Source organism: Vipera berus, assembly GCF_964194415.1.
Source record: "Vipera berus genome assembly, chromosome: 3".
NCBI classification, from domain to species: Eukaryota; Metazoa; Chordata; class Lepidosauria; order Squamata; family Viperidae; genus Vipera; species Vipera berus.
Genome location: NC_138204.1, coordinates 198,621,765 through 198,642,341, shown reverse-complemented (window position 1 = coordinate 198,642,341; position 20,577 = coordinate 198,621,765). Strand labels below are relative to the sequence as shown.

General features: G+C 37.1%; 1 protein-coding gene across 1 annotated transcript in view; it reads left to right on the top strand.

The window, feature by feature from the left end:
• Nucleotides 1-20,577, top strand: part of CSMD3 (CUB and Sushi multiple domains 3) — a gene marked incomplete at its 5' end in the record, with an annotated part of 687,334 nt that overhangs the window by 484,887 nt on the left and 181,870 nt on the right. Inside the window, 4 exons of the mRNA XM_081322366.1 lie at nucleotides 1,111-1,249; nucleotides 5,943-6,130; nucleotides 7,702-7,896; nucleotides 13,796-13,912. Of these exons, the coding sequence (XP_081178492.1) occupies nucleotides 1,111-1,249; nucleotides 5,943-6,130; nucleotides 7,702-7,896; nucleotides 13,796-13,912 (639 nt within the window). The remainder of the gene's footprint in view (nucleotides 1-1,110; nucleotides 1,250-5,942; nucleotides 6,131-7,701; nucleotides 7,897-13,795; nucleotides 13,913-20,577) is intronic.

The following is a 20,577-nucleotide window of genomic DNA, read 5'->3' as shown; positions in this document are numbered from 1 at the left end:
ACTTCAGTGCCCTTGGTTTTCTCATCTTGAAGGATACCCAGCTACTTTTAGTGATAATTTTCATCCAGACTCTTGATGTTATTTCCATAGGCATCTTGATTCATTCAGTTTACTCTATTTTTCCCCTATTGATAATGAGGGTGGCACATTGTCCAGTTCAAATTCCATTGTAGTATCTTGGCCCTACATACATAGAGTATTTAATAGTGATTCTGTTTCAGATGGCATTTTTCCATTAAGCTTCAGGTTATGCATGTAAAAGCCTGGCAGATGTTTTTGATATTTAATCATTTGACTTGTTCAATATTGTTGACAAAGGAATCAGTGCAATAACAAACATGATTGATGATGATGACTCACCTTAAAGATTCCTCTCTTGATATTAACCTCTTCTAGTCTATAAACATTGGATTATAAACTGTGTCCTCCTTTTGTAATTATAAAAGTAAATAAATATTTACATAAATCATGTTATCATAAATGGGCTCCCCTCTGGCAAATCCATTGCCAAACTAAGCAAATTAAAAATAATTTCAAATGTGAATTATTCCTAGATCCATTTACTTATACAATTAATATGAAAAATGTAGAACATAAAACATATATGGAAGAACATTTAAAAAATCAAGAGAAACATACAAATGTAATGTTGCATAACAACAAGAAAAATATTTATGTTGTCAAAATTTGTAGCAACTGCAGCTTCCAGGAGTTTTAGTTATATAAGAAAATTAGGTTAGTGATAAACTCTGCCTTAATATGCAATGTCATTTTCATATGTTTGCTGTCAAATGTACTTTTTTACATCTTGTTCCTAACCTGTCTTTTTATATATCCATTATTAAATGCTGGTTCTCTTTATATGATTCAATATTCACATGGTATATTCAGAGTAGCACTTTCCAAATAAAAGTTAAGGCAACAGAAAGGTAGCTGAAAAGTCTGAATGTATCCTTAAGAGGTGAATCCCTTCCTGTTTCTTTGACCAGAATTAATTTAGAGGTACTGGAAAATAGAATAAATTAATGTATGTTTGTTTTTACTTTGCTTATTGCTTATACTGTGCGATGCAATTCTCTTTTTTACATTCTTTGTTTAATTCATTCACAGCACCTTGTGGAGGCAATCTGACAGGATCATCGGGTTTTATTCTTTCACCAAATTTCCCACATCCCTATCCCCATAGCAGAGACTGTGACTGGACTATTACTGTTAATAATGACTATGTAATATCATTAGCTTTTATTAGGTAAGTAGCTGCTTACTAAAATTTCAATAATATACTTTTTCCAGATCTCTTTGTTTTCTTTTTTCCAAATGTGCTTTCTCAAAAGGCAAACTGGACTTTCTTCAATTTTCCTTGAAGAAGTTTCACTTCTCATCCAAGAATTCTAGAACTAAAGAAGCTTCTTGGACAAGAAGGAAAATATCTTCAAGGAAAAACAAAGAAAGTTCAGTTGCCTTTTGAAAAGGCATCTTTGGGGCAACCATTGTCTGGATGACTGAGTATCTCCACAGACATCTATTTTGTTTTTTGTTTAGCATGATAAGATAACTGCTTTTCAGATCCAAGCACTTTTAATTTCCAGAGTAACACATTTAATAAGGTTATCAGAAAAGTTTATCTCAGTTGTTATGAGATGCGGCTATCGAGATGTTTGCTTGAAAAATTGAGGATTATACATTAAGACTCCTTTGACTTCAATACTCGGAGAATGATTGTATCATCATATTTAATTTCTACCCTGTTTGTTTGTCAACTATTTCTAGGCAGCCTAGAAAATTCATTGATAGCAATAAATCTAAGCTTCAAAATTAAAGCTTTTTTTGCTGTTCTTTATATCCTGGCATAAATATTTATTGTTGCATCAATACTAAATATCTATAGCAAGGCAAAAATGAATAGCCTAGAATACAACCAGATCAATTGGGGAAAAGTATTTTTTTATTTGTTTGTTTACTTAAACATTATTTCATTGTTTATTATATTTCTTGGCTGCCATTTAGTTTAAATTCCCTGGGCAATATCCAATTAAAAGAATAAGGCAATACAATTAATGTGCCCAGAAATAGTGTAGGGAATGAATTATGCCAATCAATAAAAGCCAGCCAAGCCATAATAATAATAATAAAAGAATTGAACAGCTATTATGAGAATGTTAGGTATCTTGGGAAAATATTTATACTTGATGACTTGCCTATCTAGAGAATTTAGGACATTTTATATGTGGGATACTACTTGCAAATATATTATTTTGTTGTTTTGCTGAAGCCTTGGGGGAATTTGAAAGATTTAGATCTAATACTGTTAGAAGAGTGGCAATAGGCACTCATTTGTTTTCTAGAAGCTGCTTAATTATAACATGAATTTAGAAGATATCTATCTGCCTGTTTATGAAGATGTAGCACGTAGAAAAATGTATTTAATGGACAATATTCTACAAAGGAACAAGTTATTAGGGAGGTGGTGAGTTCCTCTTCATTGAAACTGAATTCATTTAATCTGGATTCCTACACTGAATTGGAATTCTCAATGGCTTCTCCTAACCTTATGGATCTACTATTAGACAAGTGTAAAGAGAAAGGAATCAAGGTTAATGTCTCCTTTACTTATAATATAATATTGACACAATAAATATAGTTTCCCTTCCTTCTAAGGAATTATAGTGTCAACTGATAAATTTGAAAGAAGAACATAGCCTAAAACAGAAGCATTAAATGAAATAAAATCAATCACCTAGTTATTCAGTGCTACCTTTCTTGTGGGAGGCAAAACAGGATTACTTTACTACTATAAATAGGATTAGGATTAAGAGGATTTTTGTTTCTTTGCTTTGTTTTTATTATTTAAGAATGTTGCTTGGTAAAATTATCCCTTTTATATTAACAACAACAACTTTGTCACTTTGAATGTACACCAATCAGCATACATCAAAATAAAATTTCATTGCATACAGCTCTCAAAGAGATATACACTCCTTATTTGTGGCCAGCCATTTTAGTCTCTAGGGAGTGAATGATAGCAAACAGGACAGATGGAAACAGAGCTCCATGTGGATTAGCCCTCAAATTAGCTTGTATTCCTGCACGACAACCTTGCTTGCTTTCCTTTTTCTGATCTTATCTCTTCCACCTTTTCCTTAAAGAGGCCTTGCTTCTTTTCATCCCTGGAGCATGCTGCCGCCCTCACGAACTCCTCCAAAAGCCTCTGTCCCATCCTCTGAGCCTGCCGACAGCCTCATCCAATTCCTTTGCTCCATAAGCCCCAGGTCCTCTCCTCCTCTGCCTCCTTTGGAAACAGCCCTGATTTGCAATAGAATCCGTCGCTGGGCCAGCAGTCAAATCTTGCTGCCGGCAGAACAATTGCAAACAGCGCCAATGACTTTTAATGGTCTCACCAACAGTTCCAAAACAGCTAGAAACTCGTCTTGCCAGCAGAGATTGTCAGTCATACGTTGTATGTTACCTTAGTTCCACCACGTTGCTCAAACACATTAAAACCTTCCTGATCATGTGGCCTATATCCCTTAATATCCCTCTCAAAACCTTTCACCTTCGAGAGCCAATGCAGCCGCAACCGATCCGGGTGCCGCCATCTTAGAACTAATTAATTATCTAAGAGTAATTCTAATTGTTTGTGCAATATAGATTTATTTGTAAAACAGATATATGAAATAGAAGACATATTCGCTATTTGTACTTTTAAGAGTGAACTGGGTCAGCCAGATTCCTGAGAAACCTTTTCCCCCTTGTTTTCTTCTGAAGTGCATCAGTGGTGTGAATACAGAATTTGTACCCCTGGTTCTGCCTCTTGTATAATATTTTTTTGTGTAATTCTACCTTCCAGTATCCAGTGTTATGCTGCAGAGACTATAGTTGATATTTGTTGTTGTATAGAGGGTAGAGAATACATTGAGATGAATATAGGGCAGTCCTTCACTTACGATCACAGTTGAACCCAACATTTCATTTTCTAAGCAAGACATTTGCCAAGTGAGTTTTGCCCCATTTCACAGCCTTTCTTGCCACTGTTGTTAAGTGAATCACTGCAGTTGTGAAGTTAGTAACACCACTGTTAAACAAATCTGGCTTCCCCGTTGACTTTGCTTGTCAGAAGGTTGCAAAAGGTGATTACATGACTCTGGGACACAGCAACCTTCCTAAATACATGCCAGTTGCCAAATGGCCAAATTTTGGTCACATGACCATGGGGATGCTACAATGGTTGTAAGTGTGAAAAATGGTCATAGGTCACTTTTTCCAGTGCCATTGTAACTTCGAATGGTCAACTAAATGAATGATTGTAGGTCGAGGACTACCTATTGTATGGCATGAGAAGCTTCTGGTGTCTGTTCCTGGTGAACAGTGATGCAGAAAATAATTTGCCTGATCCTGAAAACAGGAAGGATTACGGCAAGATAGACTGAAATGATTGCCACGCTGATGTATAACATGGCACCTTTAAGTATCCAATGAATGAAGAGGAACAGGTGAATAGGATGGGAGCAATATGAATCATGCTGAGTATTTATAAAGTTACATAATCCAGCTCATAAAGGTTTAATGCAGACAATCTGTATCTTTGGCTCATATACTGAAAGAGCTTTACAGCTTTTGGAAAAGATGAATGTATGAAATTAAAGGGAAATGTCATTGTCAGATTAAGAGTCCATTTTATAAACCACATTTTTACATATTACCAAAGCTTAGGTGAACAGTGCTGTCTTAGTTATTAAATGTTGTTTGTTCAAATTCTCAAAGATAGTCCAATATCTAAAATAAAGTTGGAGATTAAACAAAGCAAATCTATTAACCAAGTACCTTCTTTGATCTACAAAGGATAAAAAGGGTGAAGTGTTTTTGAAAGAAAAAAGCCAACAAAAAGGTCACATTTTATGACAAAGGAGAGATCAAATGATGATCTTAAAAAGATGCTCAGAATTACATATATTTGTATGAAAGAAAGAAAAATAATAATCATGTATTAATTTTCTATCTGACACTTTTCTACTCTCCAAAAACCAAAACAATAAAATGCATTTTGGGGAGAAAATGTATAACCACATTTCTATCTGAACAGTCAAATGAAGTTATGTGGTTATTTATTCAATCTATATCTCAACTTTCCTTTAGGACCTGATGATGATGGAATAAGTTACCCTTCTCAAGATTTTTCTCAAAACTAAACCTATACCACATGGTTCTCATTGGTTCTCTTGAACTAGTATTCAAAAGATTATGCAAATGATAAATTTATAAATAAAAGAATAAAAACTGACAAGCATTTTTAATGTACTTTTAGCACAACTGAAAAGTTTTTTCCTTATTAAAATATCCAAGTAAATAAAAGTAAAGGTAAAGGTAAAGGTTCCCCCGCACATGCGTGCTAGTCGTTTCCGACTCTAGGGGCCGGTGCTCATCTCCGTTTCAAAGCCGAAGAGCCAGCGCTTGTCCGAGGACGTCTCCGTGGTCATGTGGCCGGCATGACTAGACGCCAAAAGCGCACGGAACGCTGTTACCTTCCCACCGGAGTGGTCCCTATTTTTCTACTTGCATTTTGACGTGCTTTCGAACTGCTAGGTTGGCAGAAGCTGGGGCGAGTAACAGGCGCTCACTCTGTTACGCGGCACTCGGGATTCGACCCGCCAAACTGCCGACCTTCCGATCGACAAGCTCAGCATCCTAACCCACTGAGCCACCGCGTCCCCCACAAGTAAATAAAAGGTTGCTGCATATAGACTTTTAGAAGACACTAATTATATCTAATAGTTTGAATTCAGGCTTTTAGTTACACTAAAAATAGAACCAGTAACAATGGTGAATACAAGACTAATACTAAGTATTAAGTATATGTAAAACTTATTTCCATAATGACAGTGGTCTACACAAATTATTGCAATTTTTTTATCTAATGTGATATGTTTTTAAAAAATATTTTACAGCTTCAGCATAGAACCAAACTATGACTTTCTCTATATTTATGATGGGCCAGACAGCAATAGCCCATTAATTGGAAGTTTTCAAGATAGTAAATTGCCAGAGAGAATAGAAAGCAGTTCAAACTCAATGCATCTGGCTTTTCGAAGTGATGGATCTGTTAGTTTTACTGGGTTCCATTTGGAGTATAAAGGTGAGTAACTGCAACTTTGTTATTAATGTGGGTCATTAATGTTGAAACACTCAATTACTTTACAGTGCTTATTTGCATTAAGTCAAGCGTCATGTCATTTTGCTTGTCTCCATTTATTTTATTTTATCTTAGTTGTGATTTGTTTAATTGTTATTTTATGTGAAATGGTTGCTTACTTATGGTACTCATGTTAAATGGTTATAGGTAGTCCTCAACCTATGACAAATTGAGCCTGGAATTATGGTAATAAATTATTGCTGTCATTAAGTGGGTCACCATCTAACTGGGCACTATTTTATGAACTTTTTTGTAGCATTATGTGAATGCAGTGGTCATTGTTTTACCCAAATCTGTTTTACCCAATCAGCATTTTTGCCCCAAAACTAGATATAAATAGCAAAACCAGCAAAATATGCCAAAATTATGACCATAAGACCCTGCAAATGGCCATAAATGTGAGCCAATGCCTAAGTACCCAAAATAAGATTCTATGATTGTGTGTGTGGGGGGGGGGGTTGCAGTTATTGTAACTCCAAAATTAGATAATAAGTACTTTTTATGAGTCCCTTGTAACTTCAAACACTTTAAGCAACTACTTGTAAAGCAAGGACTCTCTATAAAAAAATCTTTGATTTTTTTTAAAGCATGGTGTAGTGATATCCTTAGGACCTGGCTGTTTTTGTTTTATTGTAACAAAAGCATGTCACAGTATTATAGCATTGTGCTGCCAACTCTGGCCCTTGTCTATGTGTCTGTAGCCTCAAAACACACATAGAAAAGAGATATGCATTATACGGCCACAACATTGCTTTTCGTGTTTCACTGCTTTAAGTCTGAGCCTTATGCTGCCCCATAGACCTAACTGTTAGAAATAGTGGGGGGGGGGAATAATGGTGAGAAAGGGGAAAAACAAAACAAAATGAAACACTCTATCCCTTATAAGAATTTTGATTACTTTGTGTTTTTGTTTTATTTTTTGAAGCAAATTTGGTGGTGAGAGAAAAGGAAATCATTAGAGCATCTTAATCTTGTTTAGCGCAAGGGAAATAAAGATTTAAGGTGCTTTTGACATCTTCCTTTGCAAAGATTATTTTGGACTAAAAAGGTAAAGGTAAAGGTTCCCCCGCACATGCGTGCTAGTCGTTTCCAACTCTAGGGGCCGGTGCTCATCTCCGTTTCAAAGCCGAAGAGCCAGCGCTTGTCCGAGGACGTCTCCGTGGTCATGTGGCGGGCATGACTAGACGCCAAAGGCGCACGGAACGCTGTTACCTTCCCACCGGAGTGGTCCCTATTTTTCTACTTGCATTTTTTATGTGCTTTCGAACTGCTAGGTTGGCAGAAGCTGGGACGAGTAACAGGCGCTCACTCTGTTACGCGGCACTCGGGATTTGACCCGCCAAACTGCCGACCTTCTGATCGACAAGCTCAGTGTCCTTTGAAAAAGAAATGACGCCTATAATTGTTTTGCTGGTTGTCTCGTATGGGCATGCCATCTTTTAAAAATTCAGTACATCAAATTAAATGTGGTGTTCTAACAGCAACACTTTTTTTTCTCTCTGCTCAAATTAAAGCCAAGTTACGTGAGTCATGCTTTGATCCTGGGAATATCATGAATGGTACAAGACTTGGAATGGATTATAAACTGGGATCAACAGTCACATATTATTGTGATGCTGGCTATGTTCTTCAAGGATACTCCACACTTACTTGTATCATGGGAGATGATGGAAGACCTGGATGGAACAGAGCCTTACCTACCTGCCATGGTAAGATTTTGAGAAGAATTTTATCCATCCATCCATCCATCCATCCATCCATGAGGGTGATGCTTTTATGGATGCATGATGAATGTATGACTTACATAGATATTCACATGAAGTATTATTTTTCTCCTTTGTTTGGTCCTTACACATGCTGTTATTGATTGCATCAGAGTTGTTCTAATGAATACAGCACCGAAGTATTCTCCTGTTTTCCATTCAGTCCTCTGGAATGCTGTCTCAAACAACAAGAACACCAATGGGACAGAGGGATCGGATACTAAGAAAATAATTGTACATATTCTCTGAAAAACAACAACAACCCTGATGTTAGTTGAATATCAGTGTTCTCACTGGAATTCAGACTATTACATCACAAAACACTCTAAAGCTGGTCATCCAATGAAACTAAGCTTCAGACAATTTTATACTTAATCTGAGCATTTTTAGTAGATAGCACTTAGACTTTACTATCATAAGAAGCCTGAAGAAATGGATTTTGCATTGTACCAACTATCTAAATAGCTTTTTCAACATGCTGCCCACGATGATTACTTGAACTCCTAGAATTATTTCACTATCTATCAGAACTCAAAAAAACCCCATTACATATCATTTCATTACATATTGTAACTCAAAAAGATTGAAGTTTTGAAGCAACCTTAGTTAGTTATTCAAACTTTTTTTTTATAATTCTATGTATAATTTAGGCAGGGAAGGGACTATGTTTATGAAGGTCAGTTTAAAATCATTTAATGGTTGCTGTGATTAATTTTGGAAACAGATTGAACAATTTAAAGCTCCCATGCAAAAGTACCTTTTATTTTCTCTTACATTCTTTGGACTAGATTCTCTTTAAATTACAATTAAGGTATGAGCTGAGATTTTAAAAAAGGCCTCTTTTTCTTTGGACCTTTATGAAGGAAGCATTTTTTATTTTCACAGCATTGCTTACTGATATAAGTTCTGATGGTGTAGGAATTACATGTTTTTAATTTATTATTTTAAAATTAGGGTATTGATTGTAGTTTGTGATTCATATTGCTTTGCTTACAGAGCAAAAATACTACTATGAAATAAAGACTCTACTTAATTTATTGCAAGAGGTCAGCAATTATTCAACATTGCACAGATATTGATTTGGGTTCTATGGCCCCTTCTGACAGCTTTTCCTTGGAAGATGAGGATGAGCCAATGATCCTCAAAAAGCCTGACTCAAAAGTCCAGACCAATTTCTCTGGAGGAAATCATGAGGTCTTGGAGACTGTCAGGATTAAGAGTTAAATATCCAGGGATATTGCAAGAACATGCTGAGACTAATAAAAGGAAGACTAATGAAAATGGGGGATAAGGTGGGGTAGGGGCTTGAAAATTCTAGTATAAAAAGCTTTCTATATTTCTTTTCTGGGGGGGGGGAAACTAATCCTGGAATTGTTTATTGCGGCTTTGTCTTATATGCTAAAGACTAACTGAACTCTTTCATTAGAGCACAGGGTCAAACTCGATTGCGTCACATGACGTATCGTGATGTATCATGACTTTTTTGCCTTTGTGGAGCTGGGGTGGGTGTGGCCTGCACATGACACATCCAGCCCATGGGCTGCCAGTTTGACACCCCTGCATTAGGGTCTCTGAACCTTGGCCTGACTCTTTGTTATATAGCACTTAGACCTATATACTGCTTTGTAATGCTTTACAGCCATCTCTAAGCAGTTTACAAAGTCAGCCTATGGCCCCCAACAATCTGGCTCCTCATTTTGCTGACTTTGGAAGGATGGAAGGCTGAGTCAACCTTGAGCTGGTCAGAATCGAACACCTGACAGTGAGCAGTGAGTTAGCCTACAGTACTGCATTCTAACCACTGCGTCACCATGGCTCATATACCATGCCTCATCTTCAGGCATTGCAATACAATTATTGGACTGCTATCTTGGACTGGGTTTTGATTATACTTGCCCAATCCCCATTTCATAAAATATTTCAGATTTCAATAGAAGATAATGTGTGTCTCAGGGTTGAACTCTGGAATCTGACTGCAGAGTCCAAACAACAACCAAGAGGGAACCAAGAATATCACATCTCTCTTTTTTTGTTTGTTTGTTCTTTGTGTGTGTGATTATACAGAAAGCAAGATAGGCATATCCTTTGACCGAATTGCTAAGACTTGATAATCCATCATCTTTTAGCATTCTGATAGGATTAAATGAGATTTTATGTATTTTGCAAGGGTTGATGTTTTTGCTGCCCGCTCCTAAGCAAATCTGTAAGTCTGTGACTTATGTGCTGTGACATTCTGGTGCCACTGAATTTGTAGTTTTATGTAAGTACCTGACATTTTACTTCTGAATGCAAAGAATAGGTTTCCACATGGCAGAATTGCCCTGATTAAATCAGCAGGTCAGAAGATGCAGCTGAATTGCAAAGAATCCAAGTAATAATCTATGGGTTCTAGACCAAAATCAATGATATATACTTACTTTGAATCATCATGACCCATCAGTTGTACAGTAAACCAAATATTATCTTCATCAATTCAATATCCTATCATAAAGTTTTGAGAAAGTGTATTTCTCCTGAAATTAAACTAAGGACTCAAAAAAGGAAACATATGTACTTTAAACATTTCTCCACTTTGCCTTTAGCTAACATGCTTATTTTATATGTCCTTGAAGCCTTTTTCATACGAAAGTGACACAAAGGAAGTCCATAGTCTCATTCTATCATGAATAAATGCAAATATTAACCAAATAAATATACTGAATCATTTGACATTTCATGATAGCTGTTAAAACCAAAGTAGTTAAGGTTTGCAGATTATATTTTTTTTTCACATAGGACATGTAATTTCTTTGACAGTGTCAACAAGTGTACTTACTTTCAATCACACTATGTAAGTTTTACCTTTCATGAAACTATTATTTATTGTTTATAAGTAAGTACTTTATTGCTCAGTGTGGTGGAAAACCCATTTCATGCTAAGAAGAATTTACATCATTTTGCAATTCTTGCTGAGTCCAAAGGCAAAAACGCCATACATTTTTCTTCCTTTTTAAAAATTAAGTCTACCATATGTTATTTATTTTTGAGAAAGAAGAAGAATTATCTTTGAGAGACTACCACTCAAGTGGCTGAAAAGTATTTATTCTTGAAAATATGTACAAAAAAAGAAAGTATTCCTCATTAGACTTATAAAAAGAAATCTCTGCAAACTGCAGAGCACTTGCAATTGCTAGTAATTATGCTTATGGATGGCATTCATACGCAGAAAACATTGTAAATTTGAATAATAACTCATCATCCAAGAGCAAAGCATACATTTTCATTATATAAAGTATATATTTTATGTGGATATATGTTACAATTATTGCCAGTCCAAGTCAAATCAAACATTATTTGATATAGTTTTGATTTTGTTTTCCACATGAAGAAATAACTCAGCTTGTTTTTAAGAATGCTGGTTAAATTTGTTGATTTCCCTTTGTGCATGGTTAATATGCAAAAAAGACCATATTAATTTACCATCATAGTTTATCTTTTCTCAAATAATAACAACTGCAACAGTGACTGCAACTGTATATATTGAGATATGAATTAGAGACCTGTGCCTACAAAAATGGTTTCTATCTACTCCTTTTGTCCTCCCGTGTTTACAGTTTGTCTGAACCAAACCATTTGTGTTTTGGTGTTTGCACAAAAATGCAAACCTTTGCTATACAAAATTATCCAAAGGATACAAAGACAGATAACTGATGCATCTACCAGGAAATGAAGCTGAATTCCATCAAATCCTTTCCTTCTACTTTCTTTAGGGTTTAATGAAAGGGGTGGATGAATTAAGAGTGTGATGGGAGTGAATAAATACTTGCTTGTTGCAGTAGAATAGTGCAAAGCAGGGGTCTCCAAACTTGGTAACTTTAGGACTTGTGAGCTTCAACTTCCTGAATTTCTCATGGCTGGCTTAAAGTTGCCAATTTTGAAGACACCTGATATAGAGTAAATTATCCCCTTAGTTCACTTTAAACTCTTTGCTCAATAGAGAGGAACAACAACTACTACTACAAAATCACCTTTTCCCAGATTTACAGAAAATGAATAATCTTTCACTGTGGGATAAAAAAGGTTATCTCTACACCAGGGGTCTTAAAAATTGGCAACTTTGAGCCAGCCATGAGAAACTCTTCACAAATACAACTGAAACATAAGCTGATTAGAAAAGATGTTGTACACTAATGTTAATGTTACTTGTATAAATACTAGAAAAATCTTTACATTGAACTTTGTATGTATTTAAAGTTCTAAGAACTGTATTTACTCAAAGTTGGCAAAAGGAAAATTCTATTGGAAGAAGAGAAGATCAAGGAAATGTATCACTAAATAGTATGTTGATTATGGAATCATAGAAACTAACTATTATTGATTGTTGTTAAATATATGAACCCAGACAACACATTGTTTACCAAGTACTAAAGATTGTTATTGTAAACGTTGGTAAAATATATTTAAAAAGCATATTACTAGCAACTGCAAGAGCTCTGCAGTTTGCAGATATATTTTTGTATAAGTCTAATGAGGAATACTTTCTGTTTTGTACATATACATATACAAGAATAAATGTTTGTAACATAATGGAGTAGAGAACACTGAATTAGCAAATGTACAAATATGTTTATTTAATATATTTAAAGACAATTTATTTCAAGGCTTTTTAAAGAATAATGTTACTGAGTGACAATTTGCATAGATTTGTACTTTGGGGTTCATAATAAAATATTGTACCATCTATTCTGGCTAAACTTCTCTGCTGCAGTTAGGAATAAAATAAATATGCTAAAATATTCCTGAGCTCAACTGTATTTGAAATTGATACTTTCACATAAGACTGAGCCACTAGATAATGTAATTAAAGCTTTATTATTGTTCAATTTTATTACAAATTCCATATGTAATTTGACACAAAGTACTGCTTTGACGTTGTGTTGAAAAATCTAATAGAATTTGCATATCAAATTTACTTCATTTAGAAATGCATGCTTGTGAAAATGCGTTCCTTAGTCTCTTCCTCATTTTACACTTTATGTAAATGACCTTGTGTGTATCTAAATTCTAAGTATTTTATTCAATATGTATTTAATAATGGATATCAAAATAAAATAAATCAATAGTTATGTGTTCCACAATCTGAATTTCAAATCCATTGATTTTCTAGTTTTGTAGCACTATAACTTTTAAACAACAAAGAATTGTAGTATGGTATATATTTTTGCCCTTCATAAGATTTGATAGAAATAAATTCTCTGGGAATAAATTAAATAAACAAACACAGCAGGGAAGTACTCCATATGTGTTCATTCAAATTCATGGGATGGTGGAATTCATTTGCACTCAGGTAGGCTTTAGATGATGTAATGCCACTTCCTGGTCTTTATCCTGTTCTTCATCTCTCCACCCTGTCTCTCCATAGACCCCCCAATGTAGCTAGCTGGGGAATTCTGGGAGTTGACCTCTATCCATCTGAAAATTGCCAAGGTTGAGAAATACTGTAAATACCTACACTTGCAAGTCAATAGAGTAGTGTTTGACTTTCAACCATTTGTTTAATGACCATTCAACGTTATGACAGCCATAAGTTGAAGATTACCTGTAAAGCATTCTAAGAGCATTCCTTGTTCTGGCTATCAAACTTGACAATAGCATTGCGATAATTAAAAGGACTTATTTGTTTGTTTACTCAGAAAGTGGGGGGAAAAAACCCTACATGAAATATGTGATTTAATCCATTTGAAGATAGAGTTTATTTATTTTTCTAATTTGTTTTTGAAGGTAGAGTTTATTTATTTTGCTTATTCGTTAACTCTACTTTTTCCTACCATATTGTGAAATAAATTGTTTTTTTTTTACTTTGTAGCACCTTGTGGAATACGTTCCACAGGTTCTGAAGGAACTGTTTTATCGCCAAACTACCCTAAAAACTATAGCATAGGACATAACTGCATTTACTCCATTGCAGTTCCTAAAGAATTTGGTAAGTAGCAGCTTTTTTTTCCCTTTTATAAATTATATTGATACCATGGAGAAATCTATATGATACATCTGAAACCTTCATTCAAACATCTAACTCCTAGTTTTGATTCCAACTATCAGCTTGTTATCTAGGCAAATTATTTCAGTCCTATAGCTCAGTGTAGTTGTGTTTTGGAAAGAAGTATATTCTCAGAGAAGATATTGCATTCATTTTACCTCATTATTTTTATAAAACATTTTGCAGTTAGTATGCCAGGACTCTGGTTACTTAAATGTAGCATATGTTAAACCAGAACCGCAACATGCATATGTTTGAATGATGGGAGAAAAATAGTATTATAAAAAATGTGTATTGGATAACATCAAGCACAGATTTATGTATGAGAATTCATGAAGAACAAAAGGAAACTAGACTCATATAGAAAATTGCCATTCAATAGTTCAATTTTAATTTCAGTTACTGAAAAGCTGTCTTATATGTTGTGTTCCTGAAGCAGTGGGAATAATCTGCCCTGGGTACAAGCAACTCAGAGATATATTATCTGAGGACAAAAATCAGTAGTGTCTGTGGAGTTAGTTGTATTAGTGCACTGGCTAGTTGTTTGGCATGGCATAGAAATAGAGATAAATAAGGGTGGGCTACTGGTGGTATGGTTAGGCAAGTCTGGATCTTGCAGCTACTACTTAACCCCCTGATCTTCTCTGAGTGTCAAATATTTATTTATTTATTTATTATTTATTTATTTGATTTATATACCACCCTTCTCCCGAATGCTAGGTGATCCACTGTGTCACATATAATGTTGGGTGCTTGAAACTGAACAATGGGATCTAGTGATTCCATTTTGCTTAGACTCCAGTTTCCTAGTAAGGTGAATATTTTCTCAAACAGTGGTGTCTTCAGGGATTTTGGAGTTCCAGAAAGCTGATTGTGACCTGTTCAATGCATAGCTACTAACTTTAAATAATACATTTTCACAGCATACTGTTATAAACACAAAGCAAATGGCTATTGAGTGGGATTCTGAAAATTCAAATTGCTAAGAATTGGAGCTATGTTGAATTTTTCAATGTGTTGTTCTAACCATCAAGCTAAACATTATTTATTTTGAAAATGACAAAATAGCTTGATGTATATTCTCCTGAAAAAGTTGCTACTAGTAAATATGGCCTCTCACAGGTTTGATTAACTGATTCGTGTCAAAATAAAGTCATATATCTTAAAATATCTACAACAGCAATCATTGGCTTGAAATGTGGGCAAAATGAGATGATTATAGCCTTTCAGTTTTTACTTGCATGCAGTACATACAACATTGATCATCCAATCACACCCATCATTATGAAAACAGTAGCAGTTGCTTAGGACATTCTGATGTCTCCTGCTAATCAAGTCCAGCATTTGGTGACTTCTTCATGGAATTTCTATGTAGTTTTGCTGGTAGAAATACTGACGTATTTTGTCATTATCCATTCCACCTCTTCTTATTTTCAATTTTCTAGCCAAGTCTATGTCCCTAATTTGGGGTTTGTAAAAGTTGGATCCCCTATCCAATCAACCTAGGTTAGCTTAGTCAAGCTGAAAGCCTGAGTAATAATTTGGAGGTTGACATTCTGGAAGTTTGAACAATAAAAAGAAGTTTTAAATATATGTTTGATGCTTTCCCTTCTTTTTGATGTGTATGTATAGTTTATAGGCATGGACCTGTGTACTAAACTTTTGGTATGTTCTCTCAGAGTAATCTTTTTAAAAAATTATAAGTCATTTCAAAAAAATCAAATAAATTTCATGTAAGACTGTTTTTATGAGCAAAAACTGAATGCAATGAACTATCAAAATGTGTTTATATAATATATTCTACAGGAAAATTCACATATAATAAAAGATACAAAATTTGTTTACATATATTAGAATAGAAATTATGCATACAGAGAAGCAGGTGTTTGTGGGGTGGTAGGTATATGTATGCATTTTGTTTCAAAATAAGTGGTCTACATAAAATAATGAGTTTTGCACTCATCCCTTTTCCTATTTCTGATTTTTTTTCCTGTTTTTCTTCAGTTCTTTCTCCATCTCATTTATCTTTATTTCTTGGAACTGTCTTGATCCTGTTTGCCTTTGATCACATTGATGCTTTCTCAGAGTTTTGTCATACTTCATGTAACTATGGAGTTACCTTAATTCAGTGCAAATGCTTTGTTTGATAAGCTGATTTCTTATTCTTTTGGTTTCTTCTTTGAATTTTTTTTTTCTATTTTCCAATTTCTTGTCCTTTAAACTATTTCCTCTCCTTATATGTATTTTCCATAACTTTATTCAAGGGATTTTAAAAATTAAGCCGTATACTTTACTTTAGTTGTGATACAAAATTTGCAGTTAGAGATGTCTTTTGAAGACAGTAACTGTGTTTTTTTCTTTAATGGCTGTGTGAATTATGTTAGTTTGGATTGTTCTTTTGTCTTTGTGAATCCTGTCACACAAAGTCTTTACTACATAACTGCTTATTGTATGACATTATTTTAATTTCAGTCACTGAAAGCTGTCTTATATTTTGTGCCCCTGTAAATCAGTTCCGATGTGTTGCAAAGTTTCTTCTTCACAATCCTCAGAAATTCAGCACCGTTTATGGGTTTCATATGGATAAAACTTCATTTCCAGCAAGTTGATCTGAAGTCTGTGAGTCTCTCTTATCAACAGAGATTGTCTCTGTAAATGACTTTTCAGCTCATGTTTCCACTAGGCCAGCTCCATGCCAATTTTGTTAGCATTGCGGTTTGACATCCGTGCAATATTTTAATGAATTTTCTGGGTGAGGCAGGGAAAATATTCACTGCAAGATTGATCTGGCATCTTAAATATAGGAATGTTTTTTTAGGGTTCTATTGCAAAGGTTAGCTCTTTTAAAAACCATTTTTCCCAAATATTTTGCAAAATAACAAATGCACACAAATACACATTTTTAGCAACATGCACTCGTGTGGGTATAATTTACACCACTGGTTTAGAATAGTGTATATGTCCCAACCTCCAGAAGGGAATCTTATTTACTTCCCTTTTTGGAATCTGAAGGAAAAGAGTGTTGGAAACTCAACCATTATTAGCAAGTTTGAAGTAGAAAAGAGAGCATTGCTGCACAGCATTGTCTGTGGATAACTGTGGATAGCTGTAAGAATCCATTTATATCACATTCATAAATGTATGTTTAAAACATTATTCCCCCCCATGGATTCTGCCATCTCCCAAGGAAGGAGGAGCGCATGTGGATTCAGCCTGCCTTAGGTTATTTTAAAGACCAAGAGAAAGCTTTTGAACTGGGGGAACAAAAGGGAGGGTTAGAGAAGAAGGCATCTGGCCTGTGTCTTCATTTAAATCTGTAGAGGAAGAAGGCAATAACCATAAAGATTCAAAGTTCCTTTTTGCCCACAAAAGGGATGACACGAAGTAAAATGATGGGGGCTGACCAAATGGGGTTGAGGGAAGGGGGGTTGAACCAGGAACCATTTATAAAGTTTAAATTTGTAAAACAATACTAAGTCCTGTCTTGTATTTCCACAACCAAACATGTCCGAGTAAAAATTCCTTTTAGACTAGAACTGACTCCAAGAGTTTTTGTTTTCCTAATAGGTGGATTAGGGTGGGTCCTGACAATAGCTCACATTCAGCATGTTCACTAAGCTGAGGGTGTTTTCTGTTAACAATTTACCTATAGGCGTATTAATAGACTGAAAATGAGATAGTTGGGCTTTCAAGGCAGAAAACAATAGACCTAAGACCAGGCAATTACCACAAACGAATGGTGGGGTGTCGGTGGGTGATAAAACTCAGGGTTTAAACTTAGAGATATACATATATGAGCAGAATATTAGAGCCAAAGAAACTAATTTTTGTGGCTTTATAGGCTATTTGTATTTGCAATAAAACACTTGTTTTATTTTCAGTTGAGTACTTAGCTAGATTTGCATTGAGAAAGCCTGTGAATGCAGTTGGTACTCCTAGAAAGATATTTACCATGGCAACAGAGTATGTTCCAATGTAATAATCACCAATCACCAAAATATCAATATTATTTATTATTTATTATTTAAAGGGACACGGTGGCTCAGTGGGCTAGGATGCTGAGCTTGTCGATCAGAAGGTTGGCAGTTTGGCGGGTCGAATCCCGAGTGCCGCTTAGCAGAGTGAGCACCTGTTACTCGTCCCAGCTTCTGCCAAACCTAGCAGTTCAAAAGCACGTAAAAATGCAAGTAGAAAAATAGGGACCACTGCGGTGGGAAGGTAACAGCATTCCGTGCGCCTTTGGCGTCTAGTCATGCCGGCCACATGACCTCGGAGACGTCCTCGGACAAGCGCTGGCTCTTCGGCTTTGAAACGGAGATGAGCACCGGCACCTAGAGTCGGAAACAACTAGCATGCATGTGCGGGGGAACCTTTACCTTTACTTTACCTATTTATTATTTATTTAAATTTATATACCGCCCTATTCCCGTAGGACTCAGGGTGGTTTACAGGGAAAATTAAAAAACATAGCATACAAAAATTAAAATCAGTTAAAACTATTAATTAAATTCCAGTCCCTGAAATTAAAACTAGAACCCAATTAAATTAAATTAAATTAAAACCCCTCAGTCTGGGCGAAACAGCTTGAAGAGCCAAGTTTTCAAGTCCCGGCGAAATGAGCAAAGGTCGGGGGCAGTCCTGAGTTCCATGGGAATTTGGTTCCATAGGGCCAGCGTGCCCACAGAGAACGCCCTTCCCCTGGGAATAACGCACCGGCATTCCTTAACCGGCGGTACCCTGAGAAGGCCCTCCCTATGGGAGCACACAGGACGATGGGAAGTTGATGCCGGCAGCAGGTGTTCCCTTAGATAATCTGGACCCAAGCCATTTAGGGCTTTATAGGTCATTACCAGCACCTTGAATCTCACCCGGAGGGCAACTGGAAGCCAATGCATCTCACGGAGAAGAGGTGTTACACGGGAGTATCGGTAAACTCCCATAACAACTCGCACGGCTGCATTTTACACCAGTTGAAGCCTCCGAGTGGTCCTCAAGGGCAGCCCCATGTAGAGAGCGTTGCAATAGTCTAGCCGGGAGGTCACGAGCGCATGGGTGACTGTGCGTAGGGCATCTCAGTCCAGATAGGGTCGCAACTGGCGCACCAGGCGAACCTGGGCAAAAGCCCCCCTGGTTACGGCTCCTATATGGTCTTCAAAGTTGAGCTGTGAATCCAAGAGAACGCCAAAGTTGCGAGCCCTATCGATGGGGGGTAACACCTCACCCCCCATCATTAATGATGGAACAACCTGGCTAAACTGAGATGCCGGTATGCACAGCCACTCAGTCTTGGCAGGATTGAGACGAAGCCTGTTTCTCCCCATCCAAAGCTGGACCGCCTCCAGGCAACGGGACATCACATCGAGTGCATCACTGGGTTGGTTCGGGGTGGAAAGAAAAAGTTGGGTATTATCAGCGTACTGATGATACCCCACCCTGAAACCACGAATGAGCTCGCCCAGCGGTTTCATGTAGATGTTGAACAGGAGAGGAGAGAGGACCGACCCCTAAGGGACTCCACAAACGAAAGGCCTCGGGGCAGACCTCTGCCCTTCCGTCAACACTGACTGCGAGCGGCCCAGGAGATAGGAGGAGGACCACCATAAAACAGTGCCTCCCACTCCCAACCCCCTGAGATGCTGCAGTAGGATACCATGGTCGATGGTATCGAAAGCCGCTGAGAGGTCTAAAAGGACTAGGACAGAGGAACATCCCCTGTCCCGAGCCTGCCAGAGATCATTCACCAGCGCGACCAATCCCGTCTCTGTGCTGTACCCGGGCCTGAAACCCGATTGGTATGGGTCAAGATAATCAGTTTCCTCCAGGAACAGAGGAAGCTGATGCACCACCACACTCTCAACAACCTTCTCCAAGAAGCGAAGGTTGGAGACCGGACAGTAGTAATTTAAAACAGCCGGGTCCAGGGCAGGCTTCTTGAGGAGGGGTCTCACCACTGCCTCCTTCAAGGCAGCAGGAAAGATACCCTCCTTCAAGGAAGCAGTTATTACTGCCTGGAACCAGCCTTGTGTCTCTTCCCGGGCCGCATAAACCAGCCAGGAGGAGCACGGGTCCAGTAAACAAGTGGTGGAGCTCAGTCTCCTCATGATCCTGTCCACGTCATCGGGGAAAACAGGGTTGAACTCAGTCCAGATAACATGCTCAAGACCGCTCAATTCCTCCATGTCAGACTTTGCCCAGTCAGAGTGCAAACCGTTCCGGATCTGAGCAATTTTGTCCACCAGATGATGACTAAACTCCTCAGCCCATCCCTTTAAGGGTTCCTCCCTCATCTCCCGATCAAGGAGAGAGCGAGTCACCCTAAACAGGGCGGCTGGGCGATTATCTGTGGACGCGATGAGGGCAGCGAAGTAATTAGACTTCGCCGTCCTCATCACCGTGAGGTAAGACCTTGTGAAGGCTCTTAGCCGCAATCGGTCAGATTCAGACCAGGTGGACCTCCAACCGCTCTCTAGACCCCGTCTCCAATGCTTCATCTCCCGGAGCTCCACAGAAAACCATGGGGCCCAATGGGATCTGTGCCAGGTCTGGGGTCGCAAGGGTACAACACGGTTGAGTGCCTCGGTGGCCGCCCTTTCCCAGGTATCCACCAA